Genomic DNA, 18,555 nt, shown 5'->3' with positions numbered 1-18,555 from the left:
CTTTAACCCTATGAGAAAGCTTCCTCAAATTCTAAATATGATAGGACCGTGGTACGACACTTAAGAATTTTTCGAGGATGAGAGAGAGGAAGACTATACCTACATATCCCTCTTGGCACATGATAGACATCCTATAAATAAATATGATAACGAAAACAGTTAAGGAGGCTTCCTGGTGTCCTTTCAATCAGATATAGGCAAGAAAGGGGGCCATGGAGAGGTCATAGCTGTCTCTCCAGTGTCATGGTCCCTGACCCCTGAGAGCATAGAGAATGAAGTGTGGTCGGCTCAAATTGAGATGTTTGTTGAATTTTATAAATTTAACATGTAAACGTCTCCATTTGTGCGGGATGCACGTATTATTTACATGCGTCGGTCTAAACAAAATGCAAAGTCAGTCTCTGCATTCAATTCATTTCCCACCTGTTAAACTGCAGCTACCAGAAAAGGTGCAGTTCTGCACACGCCCCCACTTTGTAGCTCTCCTAGCCAGTACCTGCTGTGGTGTCAGTCGTCCCTGTTCCTTCCCCAGCACAGCTGTGTCCTGCTGATTCGAAGGGGCCACAGGTGTGCCAGCCCCTCACGACTTCCCTGGGCCTCTGTTGTCATTTCCCAAACAACCTGAAAACCTTGATCCCTTGCCCACATGGAGTTCTAGCGTTTGGCATCCATTTCTTTCTCTTGGGGGAGAGAGATACATGTGCCGAAAGGCCTTTTGTGGCGAGCTTTCAGCAGGGGTTATGGGTACCTGTGCTGCATCTGGACTCCGAGCATGCCCCTGGGTCACCCAGCTGTGTGTCTTTTGTCCCATCACTGTGATTGTTTGAGCCATGGACTTCAAAGCTATAATGTCAGAACCATCCTACCTATCACAGGATTCAATTTTCAGTATCTTCAAGGCAAGCACTGGTAAAATGTTGTATGATGAGAGACACACACCCTGTCACTGCTGCGACAGTCATTTCCTTACTGAGAATGGTGTACTGAGGCTCAGAGGGGAACAGCCAGACCCACTCCTCTGTCTCTACCAACCTGGCTTCCTGAAGATGCCTTACAGTGTGCCCCGACTCCTGCTTCTGGCTTGTGCTCCTCCGCAAACACTGGCGCTTGGTGTCCCTGGGAGACCTGGTGTCCCTGGGAGACCTGTGGTCTAAACAACTCCTTAAATGGACTTGTGTTTCAGCACAGCTCACAGGTGTGTGCCCATGTCTGCACCTCCTTATTGTCCTTGGCAGGACACACTGACCTGCTGTGTTCTTCCCTTAGAAAGTAAGATGGCTCCGGGGAAGCCTGCTGTTCCTCTGGATGTTGAAATGTGCTCACCTCCTCGGCCTCCTAAGCAGCAGGGCAGCCTTCTCCGCAGTGATGCGTTCGTCTCTCTCCAGAGCCCTGGCACCCGCTGTAAGAATTCTCTCCCCTTTCTCCAGCGATTTCCTTAGTCAGCCAGCACATTGGTTCACCCTAGGCAGAGAATAGCAAACTTCTCACAGGGTGGCACACTATCCAGAATTCTAGCCACCTGACCCATTACGGTGGGGTTTAGATAAGGGGTATCAGTATTATAAGTTGCATTTGTGACAGCAATAGTCAAGATTTATTAAACAATGGCTTTGTGTTATGCTTTCCCACAGCATTATTATGGTTATTGCCTGTGGTTATTACCACCGACAGATCTCTCTCTAGGTGTCAGGAGTGCTGTGGAGAGCCTCTTATGTGTGAACACGCTTAACAAGCACAATGGGCTGCGGGCAGGAAAGGTGGCTTTCTCAGATGAGGAAATAAGACGCTGAGAGAGGGGATGACACTTGCCTTAGAACTGTAACTTTCAGGTGTTTTGACAGCCGCAGGCTGTTTCTACATGCACTTGTCACCCAAGTCCTGCACACAGAGACTTCTCCACTCACACTCTAGAATCTACTTTGTATTATTGACCTCGCGTGAGGAGCCACATAGCATGAGTAGACCATAGATGGAAACCCCAATCAGGACGAAAGAGCATCATGGGTATATAGGGCTCAGCCCTTTGCATGAACGCTTGGCAATGCCTGAACAGGGCAAGTCTCCATCCAGGGATGGGCCAAAAGTTCTAACTGGAGAGTGAAGGCCCAAACCAGGCCCAGTGTGTAGCTTAGGCCCTGATGATGCTCCTGGTTACTGGTCCTGAGCAGGTCCCAGTGGGGAAGCGCTCACTCCAGCCCCATAGGCCTAGTACAGCACCATGTTCACACCTCTGCCACAGACTGCATTGCTATCAAATCCAAGAGAACCACTTGGCCAGGTGGCTACTGTGAGGATGTTCTGGCTCTCAGGGCCCAGGCCTCACACAGACGCACAAGGACCCAAGCAAGAGTCTCCTGCTATAGAAAGTATAGACTCCAGACCTTGCTGGACCTGTGTTTGGAGGAGCAGGTCAGCAAATGGGAGCAGAAAGAATATACCTCCGAGTCTAAGACACCTATATTTCAACCTAGGCTACCCCTAACCAACTCATAGATGTCACCAGAGGCCAGCGAATAAACCTGCCAGGAAACACATGGCTGATGTATGACAAAGAAAGTTGTTTGTTTTAGAAATTATAGAGATCTATGTGATCCCTACCTAACAGTAAATTGTTATTTATACCATTTAGCATTATATAAAAGTGCTTTTATGTTAAGAAGAGCCCAAGATATAATGAACAATGTCACTTGTGATATTTTCAGTGACACTGCCATTTTAGGAGCAACAACTCCCTCTACCCACTGGGCAAAGTCGCCATCCCTTTTTCATTCTGTTTCAAGACAAGGTCTTATGTAACGCAGGCTGGTCTTAAGCCCACTCTCTTGCCAATGATAACCTTGAATTCCCGATGCTCCTGCCTCCAGCTCAGAGCACTGCAATGGCAGGCATGTCCCACCATGCTCAGCCTAGGCTACGCTTTCTTCCTCCTCAGTCCCACAGAGATGTGTGCCAAACCACTTCAGAGTTCAGGATAGTCAATGAGTGCCAGGCAAGAGGCGAGGAATTCTAAATTCAGGGCCAGGGAAAGAGAGGCCAGTGATTCCCCAGACAGATAGCACGATGGTGGTCTGCCATCCAGACATCACAGCTGAGAAAGTGTGTCAGCCCTGGGGGTTGGCTTTAGCAGACAGCGTGAGACAAACTGGGCTACCAACACTACAACTACAAGACCCCAAGCCAAGTCCCTGTCTCTATCAGCCAAACCATAAGCTTAACCAGAACCAGTTTGGCTCTAAGTGGCTCTTTTGGGTTCTTCTGAAGCCATTATCTTTACATAGCCCATGCTGAGTGCCAGACACATATAGACAAGAGACCTCACAGTAGCAGTAGGTCCCATATAGTAGAGGTCTCAGATATAGGCAAGATGCTCCTGGCCAAAGGTTGAAGGGGCAGGTCACTGATAGCCAAGGTGGCCTAAAAGGGTGAACCTCTTTACAGCTGAGCATCCATCACAGGCCCTCATGGTCCATGTGTGTGAACCATGACCTGGCCTTCAGACAGTCTCCCTAGCTTCAGTGGAAGGAGGGTGGAAGGACGGGACTAGAACTCTGACAGCAGAGAAGAGAGCACAGGCCTCTTTTCAGAACCATGAGGTGGCTCGGAAGGTGTAGATACAGGTTGAAACACAGAAAGAGAGCTGGGAGGGGCAACTGTGGTGGAGGTTGGCCTCTTTGGGATAAGATCCGAAACCAGAAAGGCTTGGGCTGCACACAAAATCCTCTTCTCCCAGCTTTTAGCAACTTAAAATAATTGAGAAGTCCCCAAATAGCCCTCTTCCCCAAAGAGAGTTGATGAATCAACATCCCGGGGTTTCCTCCCTGCAGCTGTTAGGGGCCCTGTCGCTGGCTGCCTATTCCCACTTGTGCCGGTTTCTGCTCTTCACCGGGACGCCATCACCCAACACCTCTACAGATGCATTTCCTGAGCTGCTGTTTCAGTTTCTGGGAAGAAACCAAAAGGACTCACTGCGCAATCGCTTGGAGTCTGGGCGTCGAGCTGTGGCTTGTTACTGCGGGGCCCTGTTTCTGCTGGTGGCCGCTCTATGTTTCGGAATGGTATGTGGATACCCCCAATGCAGCCTAGACTTTAAAGTCATAGTGTGTGAAGGTTGCATCTGCTATCAGGACAAAGTGATCTCTGTCCACATAGACAAACAAGTAGAGACTGCGTTGGCCAGATCTCATGGGAACAGACCCCTGCTCCCAGGATCTAGCTGAACTGCCCTGAGATGGGGCTGGGAGCACAATCATCTTGATTCTTCCTTCACTGAGAACAGTCCAGCAAGACCACAGCTACTTCCGCTCAGAACACGGCCTTCCTGGCCTCCCACTTGGTGACTCAACGTCTCTTCTCACCTTCAACTTGATCTCAGGCTGCCTCTCCTGAATCCCTTCTCTGTGAAGAGGGCACTTTTACAGCTGGTCTGCCCCTAAACTCTAAGCCGGCTTCACTGAGTCATGGTCCTAGGTAGCCCTTTCTGTCTCCCTTTGAATTCTAGCCACATTCAAAGCAGCTATACCAAGAGCTCTACCGTCCCAGGGTGGTCCCAGCACATGGTGATGCTCAATACAAGTGAAAGGAATTGGTCAATGCTTTCTCATTGACCTCAAACTTTTTGTTTCTTGAAGTTCTGCCGATGCTCTTATTGGTGGATTGTTAGACTAGAAGTGGCTACGTATATGCTCGCACCCTGACAGCCCACGGGTTGGCGCTCTTAGCTCCTTTCAATGGTCCACATTCCCCGCTCACTCCTTCCTGTTCATCCATCCATGCTTGATTCCTTCCTCCATCCTGACCACTTACCCTCCCAGCTGCCCATCCCCCATCTGTTTACCTATGACTACACTCACTGGCCCACTCACTTAACTCTCTTTCCATCCATCCATTGTGTGTGTGTGTGTGTGTGCGCGCGCACCCGCGTGTGCATTTGGAGGCCAGAGGACAACTCTCAGTGTCATTCCTCAGAGATTGCCTTTCTTCCCCTTAAGAGAAAGCCTCCCATTGTCCCGGAACTTACCAGGTAAGCTATACTGGCAACCAGTAAAATCTAGGAACCCACCTGTCTCTTGTTTCCAAGCGCTAGAATTAAAACCGTGCATCAGGAGGTCCAATTTTGTTTAGGTTTGTATGATTTTTCAAGACAGGGTTTCTCTGTGTAGCCCTGGCTGTCCTGGAACTCATTCTGTAGATCAAGTCACCCCTGAACTCTGAGACCTGCCTGTCTCTGCCTCCTGAGTGCTGGGATTTAATACCTATAGTCACACCAGCTTCTTTGGTTGTTTAAACTGCCTTCTGTGGTTTGAAGCCAGCCCTCAGACGTGCAGGCAAGCTGTGTCCATCTGCCAGCTGTGTGTGCTCCCAGCTCTTGGTGTCCCCACACAATCCTGCCAAGGGTTGATCAAGGGCGGGACATTTTTTAGAGATGTTTTGACATGTTTCCACATAGAAGCCCCTCACACTGTAGAACCCTGCCCCCCACACATACATGCAGGCTATAGTGGAGTCAGGCGATGGAAATCCAGAAGAAAGGGGGAAGGGAGGTCTTAGGGAGGGGTACTGACTTGCTCCGAGGGTGTGGCTCAGCAGCAGTAGGGGGAAGGAGGCTCTGGGTCAGCGACTTAGCAAGCTTTAGCTGCTGGGGCCTGTCAGCACAGCTTCTCCATTTCAATGGACAGAACCACGTGAGGTTCTCCGAGGCGTCCGAAGCAGACAGGCTCTAAATGGCTAAAATTTTGCTTGTTTGAGCTAGTTTCCAAAATAAACGGGATGTGATCTAACACGTCTCAGTCAGCAGTGAGGAAATCAATAGCCCAGGGACTCCTATCTGGGGCACAGTGTTGGCTCCTCTTATTAGCACACATGAGGACGCGACAGTCTGCTGGGTCTCTGGTTCCCTCCCATCTCCCAGACACCAGCCCACACTCCAGCTGAGGTGGTGTGCCCTGCACAGAAACACCTCTGTGAGACGACAGCAGTGTGCTTCAGAGTAAGACAGGCTCTCACTGCTGAGCTCAAACCAAGGTTCAACACCTGAGTGGCGTTTTCCTAGTTTTGTTTTGCCAAGCTTCCTGAGAAGTTCTTCAGCATCAGCAGTGGATGCAATGTCCACTTCATAGTTTATCACATTGACAGTCATTCCATAGCTTGGTGACACAGAATTCTCTCTCTCTCTCTCTCTCTCTCTCTCTCTCTCTCTCTTCCAGCTGAGGGCTTCCCTCCTGACCTTTTTCCGAAAAAGAAAGTCTTCTCAAAGAAAATCTCATGTGACACTTACAAATGTCGCTGTTTATGCATGGCGTAAAGTCCTCGCCATTCTGGGACTGGAAACAACTCTGGAGGAGACTGAGGTGGCTGCGGATCAGGTAAGCTGTGTGACCTTGGAGCAGGAAGCAGTGACACACTCGGGTTGATGACACTACCGTGTAGGCTTGCCTTCTGCTAGAAGAGCACCACTGTGGATCCGTGCCAATTATTATGGCAAAGGCTCAACCCTAGTGGATCTCACAGACTCTCCCCTTGAAATACTATTAAGCTCGCAGGGTTTGCGGACTCCGCCGCTGCTCACTACATCCTGTACTGTTGAAAACTTAAGAGTCTCCAGGTTTTCCTTGAATTACTCACTGGCTTTTGGCGCTGGCTATCAGACCCAAACTTCTACCCAAACCATGGGGCCCTTGACACTTCGGCTTGGGCACTCCAGACACTAATACAAACAAGTCCAATCTAGGTATTTTCACAGTGACTTCTCAGCCGTCATCCGTGACTGCTGTGTATACAGCATTCCGTGTGGCCCTGAAGCCCGCGAAAAACAGTCATCGCACCGTGTGTTTGGATAGGGCTTACTGCCCATCATGTGCCCATTATGACTTCAAATCCATTCAGTGGCCCTTTGTCAAAGCGTCATTAGCGGTAACACTTATGAATGAAACAGTGTGTGCACAAACCATACATGAAGGAACCGAGGCCGACAGAAAGAAGCCGGCCCAGCACCCAAATCTTCTGGGTTCTTAATATCTTATAACAGGGAAAACTGTCTAAAGTTGGCATCACTGAATAATTCAGATAATGAGGGCAAAAGAAAAATTTTGCATTCGTGTATGCCTTTACCAATCTCATTTTCTTCCCCTAAGAATTATTACCTGGATGAATTTTCAAGCCTATTGGATGAACTTCTGCTAAAGATTGATGGTTTGTCTGACAGCCTAGAACTCTCTAGCCTAGAAAACCAGTGGAGGAGGACAGCGGAGTCAAGGACAGAGGACAGTCCTCTCGTTGGCATTCCAGGGTACCATACTACTGTGGTAAGACTACACAAATTATTTTTTAACTTTCTACACAGCAAACTTTATATTCTCAAGTTGGTCTGAAATCATAAGGTAGATTTGTATAAAAACCCTCTAATGTAAGAATACATTGGTGCGGAGATGGGCTCTGGCCAGAATTACTTAAATTATTTAAAATGTATGGCAAGACTTCAAGTTTCCAGTGGTGCAATGGATATCTATATGCCCCATCCTTTCCCATTCTAACTGTAATCAATAAAGAGACCGAGACGCAGAAATGGAAAGAGCATCTCGCAGAGATGAGGGATGTCTGCTCACACAGAATGTGGCGGGCAGTGCTAAACAGCCTGCTGATGAGTGCACTGAGGATTAGAACAGGGAGGGAAAGATGTGCATCTGGATGCTGCCATGTGTAAGAGTATGCACGGGGCTCCAGATTGGCACATCCGGAGCTGCCAGTCAAAGGCGAGGGCAAAGGAGCATACATCTAAAAGCAATTGCCACAAAAGAGTGGCTATTGCAAGCAAGGCATTCTCTCATGAAAAATAGTGAAGAAAATTATTATTTCAAAGTGGGAGTACAAAGCTAAGAAGAAAGAGCACAAAGTAGAAATAAAAAAAAGAAAGAACGAGTTCCCCTGGGCAGTGGTAGCACGTGCCTTTAATCCCAGGACTCGGGAGGCAGAGGCAGGTGAATCTCAGTGAGTCCAAGGCCAACCTGATCTATAGAGCGAGTTCCAGGACAGCCAGGACTATTAAAAAAAAACCAACCCTGTCTTGAAAAACAAAAAACCAAAGACTAAGTTAACATGAAAGAAGAAAGGAGTTTCTCTATATCCATAGACATAGAGAAATGCATTTCTGTACACAATGAAGAGAAGAATAAGAATAGATTTGCAAGAAGATGAGCAAAGAGTGAGGGCCTGAGAAAACTCAGCAAAAGTAATTTTTTTTAAAAAAAAAGTTAAAATTTATGTTAGGAATAATAATGTACATAGAAATCTGAAAAGGAGAATAAGAGAGAGGGTAAGGATTCAGGTCTATACAGATGTTTCTCCACTGACAATGGGGCTCCATCCCAAAATACCCACCATAACTTGAAATGGTGCACAGAGAGGCATTTGATCCACCAGGACTGCTGAGCCGCAGAATAAGCAACGCAGTATGGCACAGAACCAAGTCTCAGTAGAACTAGTCAGGGTCTGTGACGCTTTAGGGCCTCTATAGAAAGTGCCATTGTTTCTGAAAAGATCTATCTATCTATCTATCTATCTATCTATCTATCTATCTATCTATCTATCTATCTATCTCTCAATCTCTCATTCTATCTATGTATCTACCATCCATTTATCACCAGTTTTTATGTGCATATGTGTGCTTGCATGCGTTTATGTGCACTGGTGCACATGGAGACCAGAAAAGCATATGGACTGTCAGATCCTGTGGAACTGTAACTTAGAGGCACTTGTGAGCCACTAAATGCTGGTGCTGAGAAATGAACCTGAGTCCTTTGCAAGGGTGGTGCTACCTTTTAATCTTTGAACTCTGAGCCATCACCTTAACACTGAAAAATTGTACTTTCAATTATCATAAGTCAGGGACTATCCATATATCCAAAAAGGAACTCATATCCCAGGGTTAAAAAAAAAAGTGGATTTAGATCTCTTTAAACTAGGGTAAATGTTAGACACTAGACTTAAAGTAATAATGTCATTCTTTTGCTGACGAGATAGCGTCACTGGCTGCTTCTACATGGTTTAAAAAGCTCCACTTTACGATTATTATTCTAATTACTGAAGTAATCCAAAGGTTCATCTCAGTGGTACACGTGAAAGGAAAAGTATAATTTTTGAGACTAGGAAATAGAATGGTCAACCACATGACACACTTAAAAAGCCAGAATGCACATATGCAGAGAGAAAGAACAAGAGGTTCCCACAGCCTCTGTAACATGAAAAACTGAAAAGATCATAGTAAACTGTCAGCAGGAAAAGAACCATGCGAATGTCCGTGCCGTGAGAGCTGAGGAAAATAAGGGTAGAACCGGGCTGGCCTGTTCTAGCAAATCAGTACTTCCAGGAACAGTTGAATGAGGGGAAAATGTCTATTTTCAACCCAGTTCAGCAGCAAAATTCGCATGCACTCAGCAAAGCCCAAGGGTGGGAATGGTCAACATGAGGCGCAACTGAGTGGAGCCAACAGCAAGACAAAGTCGTTCCTTAGAGGCGACCTTGTAAGCCGTCAGCTGTCCTACAGCGAAGTACGTGGGTGACGGCAGATGCAAGCGTATACAATACAAAGGGGAAATAGGAAACACATTTGGGGACATTGAGTGAATGACAAAATTTTAGGGAAGACAAGATGGCTGTATATAACCCCACACAGAGAAATTGACCAGAAAAGAGAGGGAGGTGAAGCAGAGTTGGGATGGGCACCCTTGAAACTACAAGCCAGATGTGGCCCGAGTGGGAGTCATGCTCCTATGGAAAAGCCGAGCCCAGAGTGCCTGCAAACTGTTCCTCGACACACGGAAGAAACCTTTCAAATGTGTTGTCTTAGAACAAGAAATACATTGATTAAAAACTATAGCAAGATATCCCAAACTTCAAAAACCTACCAGCTGTACTGATTTTGACACCAAAAACCATATACATAAACACTAGCAAGCAAGATCCAGCATCAGACTAAAAGAACAATATCCCATGATTATGAGTTTTAAATTTTTTGTATTAAAAATATATTAACACCCCTTCACCAAAACAAGAGTAAAATATCATTTGACTCGCCACATCTGTTTTTAGTGAAATTCAGTGTCTCTTCCTAATGTCTAAAGCCCTCTTTTAAAAGGAATTGACCCTAAATAAGGTATTTCTGTGGATACAGACAGTTGGGGTACATCAGACACTGGGCCTCAAGCAGCAGGCCTCAAGTGCGCTTGAGGGTTTTTTGTTTTGTTTTGTTTTTTGTACAGTTGAGGCAAGAACTCTAGGCAGAGCTGCATCTCCAGTTCCCACTGGAGTTTTGCTAAGATATAAATCTCCTCCCACTGTCTCCTGTAAGTACACTTATGGACATCAATGTCATGACTCTAAGGGCCAGAATCGCCAAGTGTGTCTGAGGAGTTTCCTTATGCATGATGCATGCTCTTGCGAGCCCTTCTGTATTCTCTATGCATCAGAATCCACGCTTGTTTCCTAACACTCTGCTGTGTTCATGCCAGAGACTGCAAAGACTCATACTTGTAATCTGTGCCCCAAGGACAAGCTGTTCTTGTGTGACATTAAGTGCTTGGCGCTACCACAATCATCAATTTTACTCCCCTCCCACGGGAAAACGCAATTGTTTTCTGAACAGTCACTTTATGAAGCATTTATCAAAAGCGTATTACACACAAGCCGCCGTAGCTGGGTTTGCCAGAGCCTGTAGCACCCAGGTTCCGCAGCACGAGTTAGCTGTCCTTCTGGGAAGGAGCTGGGTGTCAGTGGTCCCCGAGCAGGCCAAGCCCAACTGGGTTTGCAGAACAGACTCCCCTTTGTGTGATGGAAACCAAGAACAGGACCCATTTGATTTTCCTAACTCCGGGGCAGTTGTTTTTCATCTTAACCAATAATAATTAAGATTGGTATCGCTCTACAAAAGCAGGCGAGGCTGCCCGGAGCTATCGCTAGCCACCTGCAAGCTGCATTGTTCTTTGTGTTCAAATGACTCAGAGCACCAGAACGCTGTGGCTGCCAGGCCTACCGCCTCTTCTCGCCCCTGGCTCATTGCTCATTCTGTGATTCTTGGCTCTCCCCTGCCTTTTAGCTACCTCCACCTACAGTCAAAGGAAAGTTCCTGCTACGCTTCTTGTTGTGGTCCAGGGCCCTCGCCACTCAGGGTACCCCTCCTCTGCAGATGCTAGCCAGGCCTGAGTCCACAGGGCAATTGAGAGATGCTATGAAGGTTTTGCCCCATAAGATTTCCTCTCGACTTGGCTTTTGTGATGTGGTTCAGGCAGGGGGAGTCAGCCAGAAGGGGACATTTTATCTCAGGACACAGTTGATCTACTCAAGTGGGGCATATGCAGCTGCTCCACAGAGCGCCACACATAAGACCCTGGCTCCTATCCCTAACACAAAATACTTTTTGTTTGGTTTTGTTTGTTTTTTCGAGACAGGGTTTCTCTGTAGCTTTTGGAGCCTGTCCTGGAACTAGCTCTTGTAGTCCAGGTTGGCCTCAAACTCACAGAGATCTGCCTGCCTCTGCCTCCCGAGTGCTGGGATTAAAGGCATGTGTCAACACTGCCCGGCTCAACACAGAATATTTTTAAGTGTAATTACTTAATGTCCTTCTGCCAGGAAGGAAGAAGAGAAGTTTTTGTAGGTGGAAAATTTAGGTTAATGTTCTGCATCTGGGGAATAAAGTTCAGGCCTCCTCTGCTTGCAGAGAAGCCTCCTGTGCAGAGGCCAGAGGCTCTGATTTTGGGTGGGTTCGAACTATGCACTTGAATTCTGAAGCTCGCTCTTCATTTCTTGCTGTTCTTTCCTTTGCCAGTTTGTGAGGCACCATGGGGATAATTTAGAGCACCCAGCTTCACAGTGAGCCTCTGTCTAGACCAGCGCTTCTCAACCTGTGGGTCACGACCCGACATGTCAGATATTTGTGTTATGATTCATATCAGTAACAAAAATGCAGCTATGAGGTAGCAATAAACTGATTTTATGGTTGGTGGTCACCACAGCCTGAAGAACTGTATGAAAGGGTCACAGCCTTCAGGAGGTTGAGTGTCACTGATAGACTTTGTGCTTATAGCTGACATCCACAACACTACCCTTCAGTCATGTGGTACTATCTTACTGATGCGGGGGGATAAGGTAATTTAAACACTGAGCTGGAATTCTGGAGGGAGAGGCAGGCTGTGCTTCAAGTAAATCCACATCAGCCCTCACATGAGGAAAGCAGAGGGCCCTGAATGGTCCTGCTCCTTCTGATGCGGGCATAGAAGTCTCAAGGTCCCCACCACTGAGCTCCTGTTGACAGTGATTCATTTCTAACTACAGAGTGGGACCTATGGGCACAGAGTGCAGCCTCGTACCACATGCCCTCCCTAAAACAAAGGGCACTGTGTCATTGGCAAACGAAGTTAATATATGAACATATTCTTCTTTCTCTGTATGGGCTTAATCTAGACTACTAAAAACAGGCGTCAAGGTTCATGCATGTGCCTGTCACCACTCTGGGCACTAAGGAGGCAATGGCGAGCAACACTAAACAGCAGAAAATCTCAGAAAGATGAGCAAGAATCTGGCAACTTTTGTGCCCGTTTAGCTCTGGGTGCGATGGGCTTCTTCCATGAAATGGAAAGGGGCCACAAACAGTGCATTCACGAATGAAAGGGAGAGGCTCCCGGAGGAATGCACCCCGCCGTTCCCAGGAGATGTTTAACAAGCCAGGAGCGGCTGTGTTCTGGGACTCAAGTAAAAATGATCTTCCTTTCTGTCTCTGCCCGCGCTGAGAGAGTTACATCACAATCTGTGTCTTCTCTACTCCTGAAGACACACAGTAAATGCTTAGCAAACTGATTATCAAGCAGAAAGTGATGGACAAAGCCTATGGCTAAAAAGAGCCAAAAGCTAAGCCAAACAGGGCAAAGGTTGATGAAGAACTCCAAGGGCAGGGTTTGCGAGAACTTTGGAATTTTTCTTATGTTTTGTTTTTTCTAAGTTTGAAACAATTTTCCACTGAAAAGCTTTTTGAAAGAGTCTCTTGTGTTGCTCAAGCCCGGGGACTGCACAAGGACAGGGTCACCATGGTGACCAATAGTTTTAATAGTTCTTAGAAGACATTTTTTTTTCCTTAAGCTTTTCAGTTTTTAAGTATATCTTGGTATTTTTTTCCCCTTGGCTGGACATCACAAGAAAAGCTCGTTAAACTTAATAGAACTGCTTAGATGTGATTTACGACTATTGGGTGTATCAGGAGTGCAAGAAACGTAAAACTCAGCCATCGATGCTGAAGTGGAGAGCCTTCCAAGATAAGGATTCTCAGCTTCCACGCTGTGTCTGCTGCGGTGGCTGCACAGGGAGAAACATTCTGCAGCTCCTGATTTATCCCCCTCCTGGCACGCAAGCGCCAGCGAAGTTGAAATATTGGTACGCACACCCCCTTTCTTCGGATGCGTGCTAGCTAGCCTAGCATTCGTGACATTGGAGATAAACCAGGGCTTCTGTGTCACTGCGAGCATGGAATTTATTTACAAAAACGACATTCTCTGTAGTGGGGGGTGGGCCACAAGACTGGAATCTTTAAATTTTCCAGGATTAGAATGTATTATGAACCAGCTGCTTTTTTGAAGCAGTTTTTGTCTCATTGGCTTAGAGAAAACTTCAATAACGATTGTCCCCAAATGCTAGTTAAAGGGGCTGTATTAGTTCTCTGGAGTGAGGTAACAAATATCACTATCAGAAATATGACATCTCACAGTCTGAAGACTGAGGTCCGTGGCTCAGATGGAAAGAGCTTGCTAGACTTTTCCCCCAGCTTCTGGGCACTCCATGGCTTGGGGCAACCTCGTTCTAATGGAGATCCCTCCGCCCCCGTCTGTGTTTCTCCGTGGTCAGGTTTTCTCTTTATGTAAAGACACGGTTGTGCTGGATTAGAGCCCACTGTGATGAACGCATCTCACTTCCCACAAAAGCCATAATTTCTGGGCATTGAAGATTAGCACATCAACATTCTCTTTTTGGGGAGGAAATAGCCCATCACAAACATTTATGCCACTGTAAATTTCCGAGACAAAGTTCACACGGTTTCACATTAATTCCGGTGTTCCTAGGAATTCTGCCTCTTGGATAAAAGTAAAGTGAAATACTCTAATACTTTTTTCACTTTCTCCTTTTAGTCTGTAGAGCTTATATAAAAGTGATGCTTGGGACCCACAAAGAATCTTGGTGGGTAAAGGAACCTGCGACCAAGCCAGGCAACCTGAGCTCAATCTCTGACTTCTCAAGGAGAGAACCTACTCCTGCAGGTGGTCCTCTGACCTCCACACTTAAGATGGTCCATGAGCATACATGTGCATTCAGCACACACCCCCATATATCCATAAACACAATCATATATATACATATATATACACATACATGCTCACACACATACACTCACACACACATATATAGAAGCAAATTTTTTTTAAACAGAGAATATTTAAGCTCTCGTACTTGATATGAGAAGCTGATCATCTCAGTTTTGTTCCCCCCCTCATCAGACTGCGCAATACCCAAAGATTAATTTCTTCCACTAAAGTGACAATTTCAAATAGGAATACAGTGGTCTTTTCCCTAAGCACTGCGTGGTTGCCAAAGAGTATCCACAGGGCCACAAAAGTAACAGAAAACAGGGATGTACGTTGGTGGCCTGTGAGGCAGGGATCCTTGTAGATCATGTGGAAACTCCCTAAGGCTCACCTCAGCCATGTCACCAACACTCCATGTCTCTAGCAGTGTGGCAGCCAGTGTCCCTAACAGTAAACAATGCCCCAGGAGCTTCTGCATTAATGTCACCACTAACAGGTATGCCCAAAGCTATCTGCTATCCAATGACAAGATGGTGGTTATTTTGTTTCAAGGAAAAGGAAAACTGGAGCAGTTTCAAGGGTTTCTATGGTACAGAGGTCATCCTGCCTCCCATTGGGTTTGCCTCAAGTGGAAGATAGAGACTCCGGGTTGCAGGTAGCATGTGAGGGCATTCCATGGCCATGTCACCAGTCACCGTGAGGATGCCGTGATGTTTTTATCTACTGTTGAAACTTTGGGAAAATGTAGAACGAAGTTGTACAAACTGATTCTGGCCAGCAGTCTCCTTGACTTCTCTCACTACTATAGGTTTTCCTTACATTACAAGAAGTTAAAATTATGAACACACTAGCTCTTGTCCTTAATCAAGGTGTGGCCTCAGAAAGCCTTTCTTTGTAGTAGGTGTGCCTTGAGTAGTTTTCCAGACATTTGTGGTTACAGGGCTTCTCTCTTGTAGTCTCTCCTTGTATCCTTGCAAAAACTTGTGGTATTTTCCCCATCAGCCTGGTCCTGCTGCCTGGCAAGAGTAAGAAAACTAGATCAGAAAGTTCAGAAATGTGTGCAGACCTTTGAAACACACATCAACATCCTTTGCCTGTAGGGCCCAAGTCTCCTGTTTTGAAACCTCTGGATGACACAATTTGTGACTCCTACAAGTAGCTACTGATTCCTAGGATGCTGAGTCATAGTCAAGAGGGAGGAATCTGGTGCCTGGCACAGGAAGGAACAGCACTTTACATAACCACAGCAATAAATACTGTGTGACAATGGCAGAGGGGATGGCACAGATCTCAGAGCAGGTCCCAGAAGTCAACTCACACAAATGTACCAATATTCTTTTTAAATGCTTATTATTTTATTTTATGTGAACACATGTGTGCCTGTGTGTGTGCAGTATCCACAGAGGCCAGAAGAGGGCATTGGATCCCCAGAACTGGAGTAACAAATGGTTCTAAGTGGCCATGTAGATACTGAAGAGAACCGTCCCTGACTAGTACCAGCAAGAAGTATTGGTAGGGAGGGCTATGTATTAACTGAGAAATTAATTTAAAATATTCATGATTTTCCCAGCAGACAAGAGAATGGCAGTAAAGAAAAGACTATCCTAGACATCAGGTTTCTCCAGCTCCCAGCCATCTTCTCCCCAGCTGTGTGTGCAAGGTGAACACTCCACCCAAGATGCCTGCTGAGCCCAGCTGCCAGCCATCCTGAGCTGCTCGTTGCTTGTGAGATTCCAGCCTCACCGTGACCCAGAAACATGTGTTTCTATGCTACCAAGCTCTTGAGCATGGGGAGGGAGGGCAGAGGTTTGTGCTTTCGGATCCTGTAAGCTGGAGTCCTTCTGGAAGCTTCAGAACCCTGAATTCTAGGAGATCACAGTAATGTGCCTATATCTGTAAGCAGTGTCTCCTCCACAGCCACAGGCAGGATGTGCGGCAAGGATAAGCTGACCCAGACACAGAGACAAAACCTGGCTGAACTGTAAGCCACGTTCAGTGACGTCATGGTTGCGTGAGCAAAGACTTGCTCCTTAACAACACAATACGCACTTCCATATATTTTTTGCTGTGAAACACTCATTAGTGTTTAGGCAGACTGTGTCCTATAGATATATTGGCATAGGAAACTCAGCTAGCCAGTGACTGCAGAGAATGTTATATGTATTACCATATTACCAGCACACACTGCCATTATGATTTGACCTGATAGGCGCTCCTGGATAAAATGTGTACCCCATCTACCTTGCTAGGAAAACACTGGCAAAGTATCTGCTGTCAGCAAGGTCTAATTGCCATTCTTTCTGGATGTACATTTTGCCAATGAGCCCAAAAATAAATGGAAACATTTGTGCTGAGGCGAGACCATGGTCTGTTTTGGGTACACTTGGGTTCTTCATTGACCTAAGGCTAGGAAAGAATAGATTTTCAAAGATTTGAGATTCTCTCCACAGGACAAGATGTCCTGATTTCATCACTTGGGAAGAACGTCTTCATTCAGCATCTTGTGCTGTTGTTAAAGTGAGGTCATAACTGTTCTTCAGTAAAAATTCTTCCCCAGATCTTAAGTCTTGTCTTGCATTCAGGGTCGGTCTGTTTCAAGAAGACAAGGGCCTTGGAAATCAAGGGAAGGGCTTGATTCCTGGGAGTTCCACAGGGTCAGGGGCCAACTTTACAAGATGGGCCAATCCCTAAATGAAAGTCTTGGAAGACATAGATCTACACATCAGCAATGTGGTGGCCTGTCTCTATTACAGACTGACACACACTGAGCACCAATAAATCCACACCTACATCCTTCTTCCTGCAACAGACATGGGTTCTCTCTTGGACTGGATCCACCTGGTATCTTGACAATGTCCCATGTTTCTGATATCTCCAACTGGAATAGACATTGCAACTTGAATTTCACCTCTGCAGCTTCACACAGTGACCTCTCTTGACCTCTTCTCTGCAGGAACTCTGACCTTATTATGCATTGCCTGGCCTTGCCAGCTTTTTCCGAATCCTCATCACAAGGCTGTGAGACCCTGAAACTCTTACTTTCTACGTCTCTGCAAAGCTAACAGTGGGCGAACAATACCAGGCTGTGCTTCCAGCTTGAGGCATGGCCTGGTCCCCTGGGGCCACAGCCACAGCAACCACTTAGCTGCCTGTGGTGGTCCATTTAAGCTGGTGTGCCCTGGAGGAGGCTCTGTCTTCTCGGGAATTCTCCTTAGATGGAAGTATTTAGATTAGGTTTTCAGTTTTACACTGAGAGTCTTCCAAGTGTGAGATTGGACATCAAGGCTCCTTTGGTTTTGTCCCTGTGCAAAGTGAACTGTCTCTCTTCAATGGGACTATTCTCTTTCATAATTACAATGTCTTTGTCGGCACTCACCTGATCTTAAACTTTAAATATATTCACATTTCTTTCTTGGACAAATTGCATATCATTCAAATCTTTCTGCTCTGCTTCTTGCTTTAAATTCTCACCGTAGCTCAGATCAAACACACGGAGCAGTAACCATTCCATTGCCCCAATACTTTGCTGTTTTGAATTTCCTCCACCAATTACTTTTGAATTCAGCTTCATGCAAATGTCACAATGCGAGCTCTATGTAGCCAGATTCTTTGCCAGAGTGTGAAATGGTGGCCTCTCTTTTGATTTCCAGTAGAGTCCCTGCTTCCCTCTGAAGTCCCGTGAGCCTGGCCTTTACTTTTGCAAACCTATTTCTTTGTGGTATTCTTCACTCTCACCAAATGGCCAGCTAGTCTTTGCTTACGACATTTTATGTCTTTTATTTTATTTTTATTTTATAGCCTGGCCACGGTTCCCCCCTTTCCTCTCCTCCCAGCCCCTTCCCCCACCCTCCTCTGTTCTCACTCCCCAATCCACTCCTCCATTTCTGTTCAGGAAAGGGCAGATCTCCCGTGAATATCAACAAAACACATATCTGGTTGCAATAAGACTAGACACTGTCCCACATATGAAGGCGGGGAAAGGCAAGCCAGTATGAGTAGTAGGGTCCCAAAATCCAGTAAAAGAGTCAGAGACAGCCCCTGTTCCCACTCTTAGGAGTCCCACAAGAGAGAGGACCAAGCTACACAACTGTAACATATATGCAGAGTGCCTAGGTCAGTCCCACGCAGGCTCCCTGATTATTGGTTCAGTCTCTGTGAGCCCCTATGAGCCCAGGGTAGTTGAGTCTTTGCATTTAGTGGTGTCCTTGACCGTTCTGGC

The 18,555-nt window shown here is 46.4% G+C and overlaps 1 protein-coding gene across 1 annotated transcript in view; it reads left to right on the top strand.

Moving 5' to 3' along the window:
* Window positions 1–16,657, top strand: part of Pkd1l1 (polycystin 1 like 1, transient receptor potential channel interacting) — a 109,539-nt gene extending 92,882 nt beyond the window's left edge. The window contains exons 47-51 of the mRNA XM_075942809.1: window positions 1,267–1,401; window positions 3,825–4,055; window positions 6,204–6,362; window positions 7,131–7,301; window positions 15,907–16,657. Coding sequence (XP_075798924.1) covers window positions 1,267–1,401; window positions 3,825–4,055; window positions 6,204–6,362; window positions 7,131–7,301; window positions 15,907–15,927 — 717 coding nt within the window. The 3' untranslated portion in view covers window positions 15,928–16,657. The remainder of the gene's footprint in view (window positions 1–1,266; window positions 1,402–3,824; window positions 4,056–6,203; window positions 6,363–7,130; window positions 7,302–15,906) is intronic.
* The last annotated feature ends 1,898 nt before the right edge of the window (window positions 16,658–18,555 follow it).

Source organism: Microtus pennsylvanicus, chromosome 12 (assembly GCF_037038515.1).
Source record: "Microtus pennsylvanicus isolate mMicPen1 chromosome 12, mMicPen1.hap1, whole genome shotgun sequence".
NCBI classification, from domain to species: domain Eukaryota; kingdom Metazoa; phylum Chordata; class Mammalia; order Rodentia; family Cricetidae; genus Microtus; species Microtus pennsylvanicus.
This window is presented reverse-complemented; position numbering and strand designations above follow the sequence as displayed.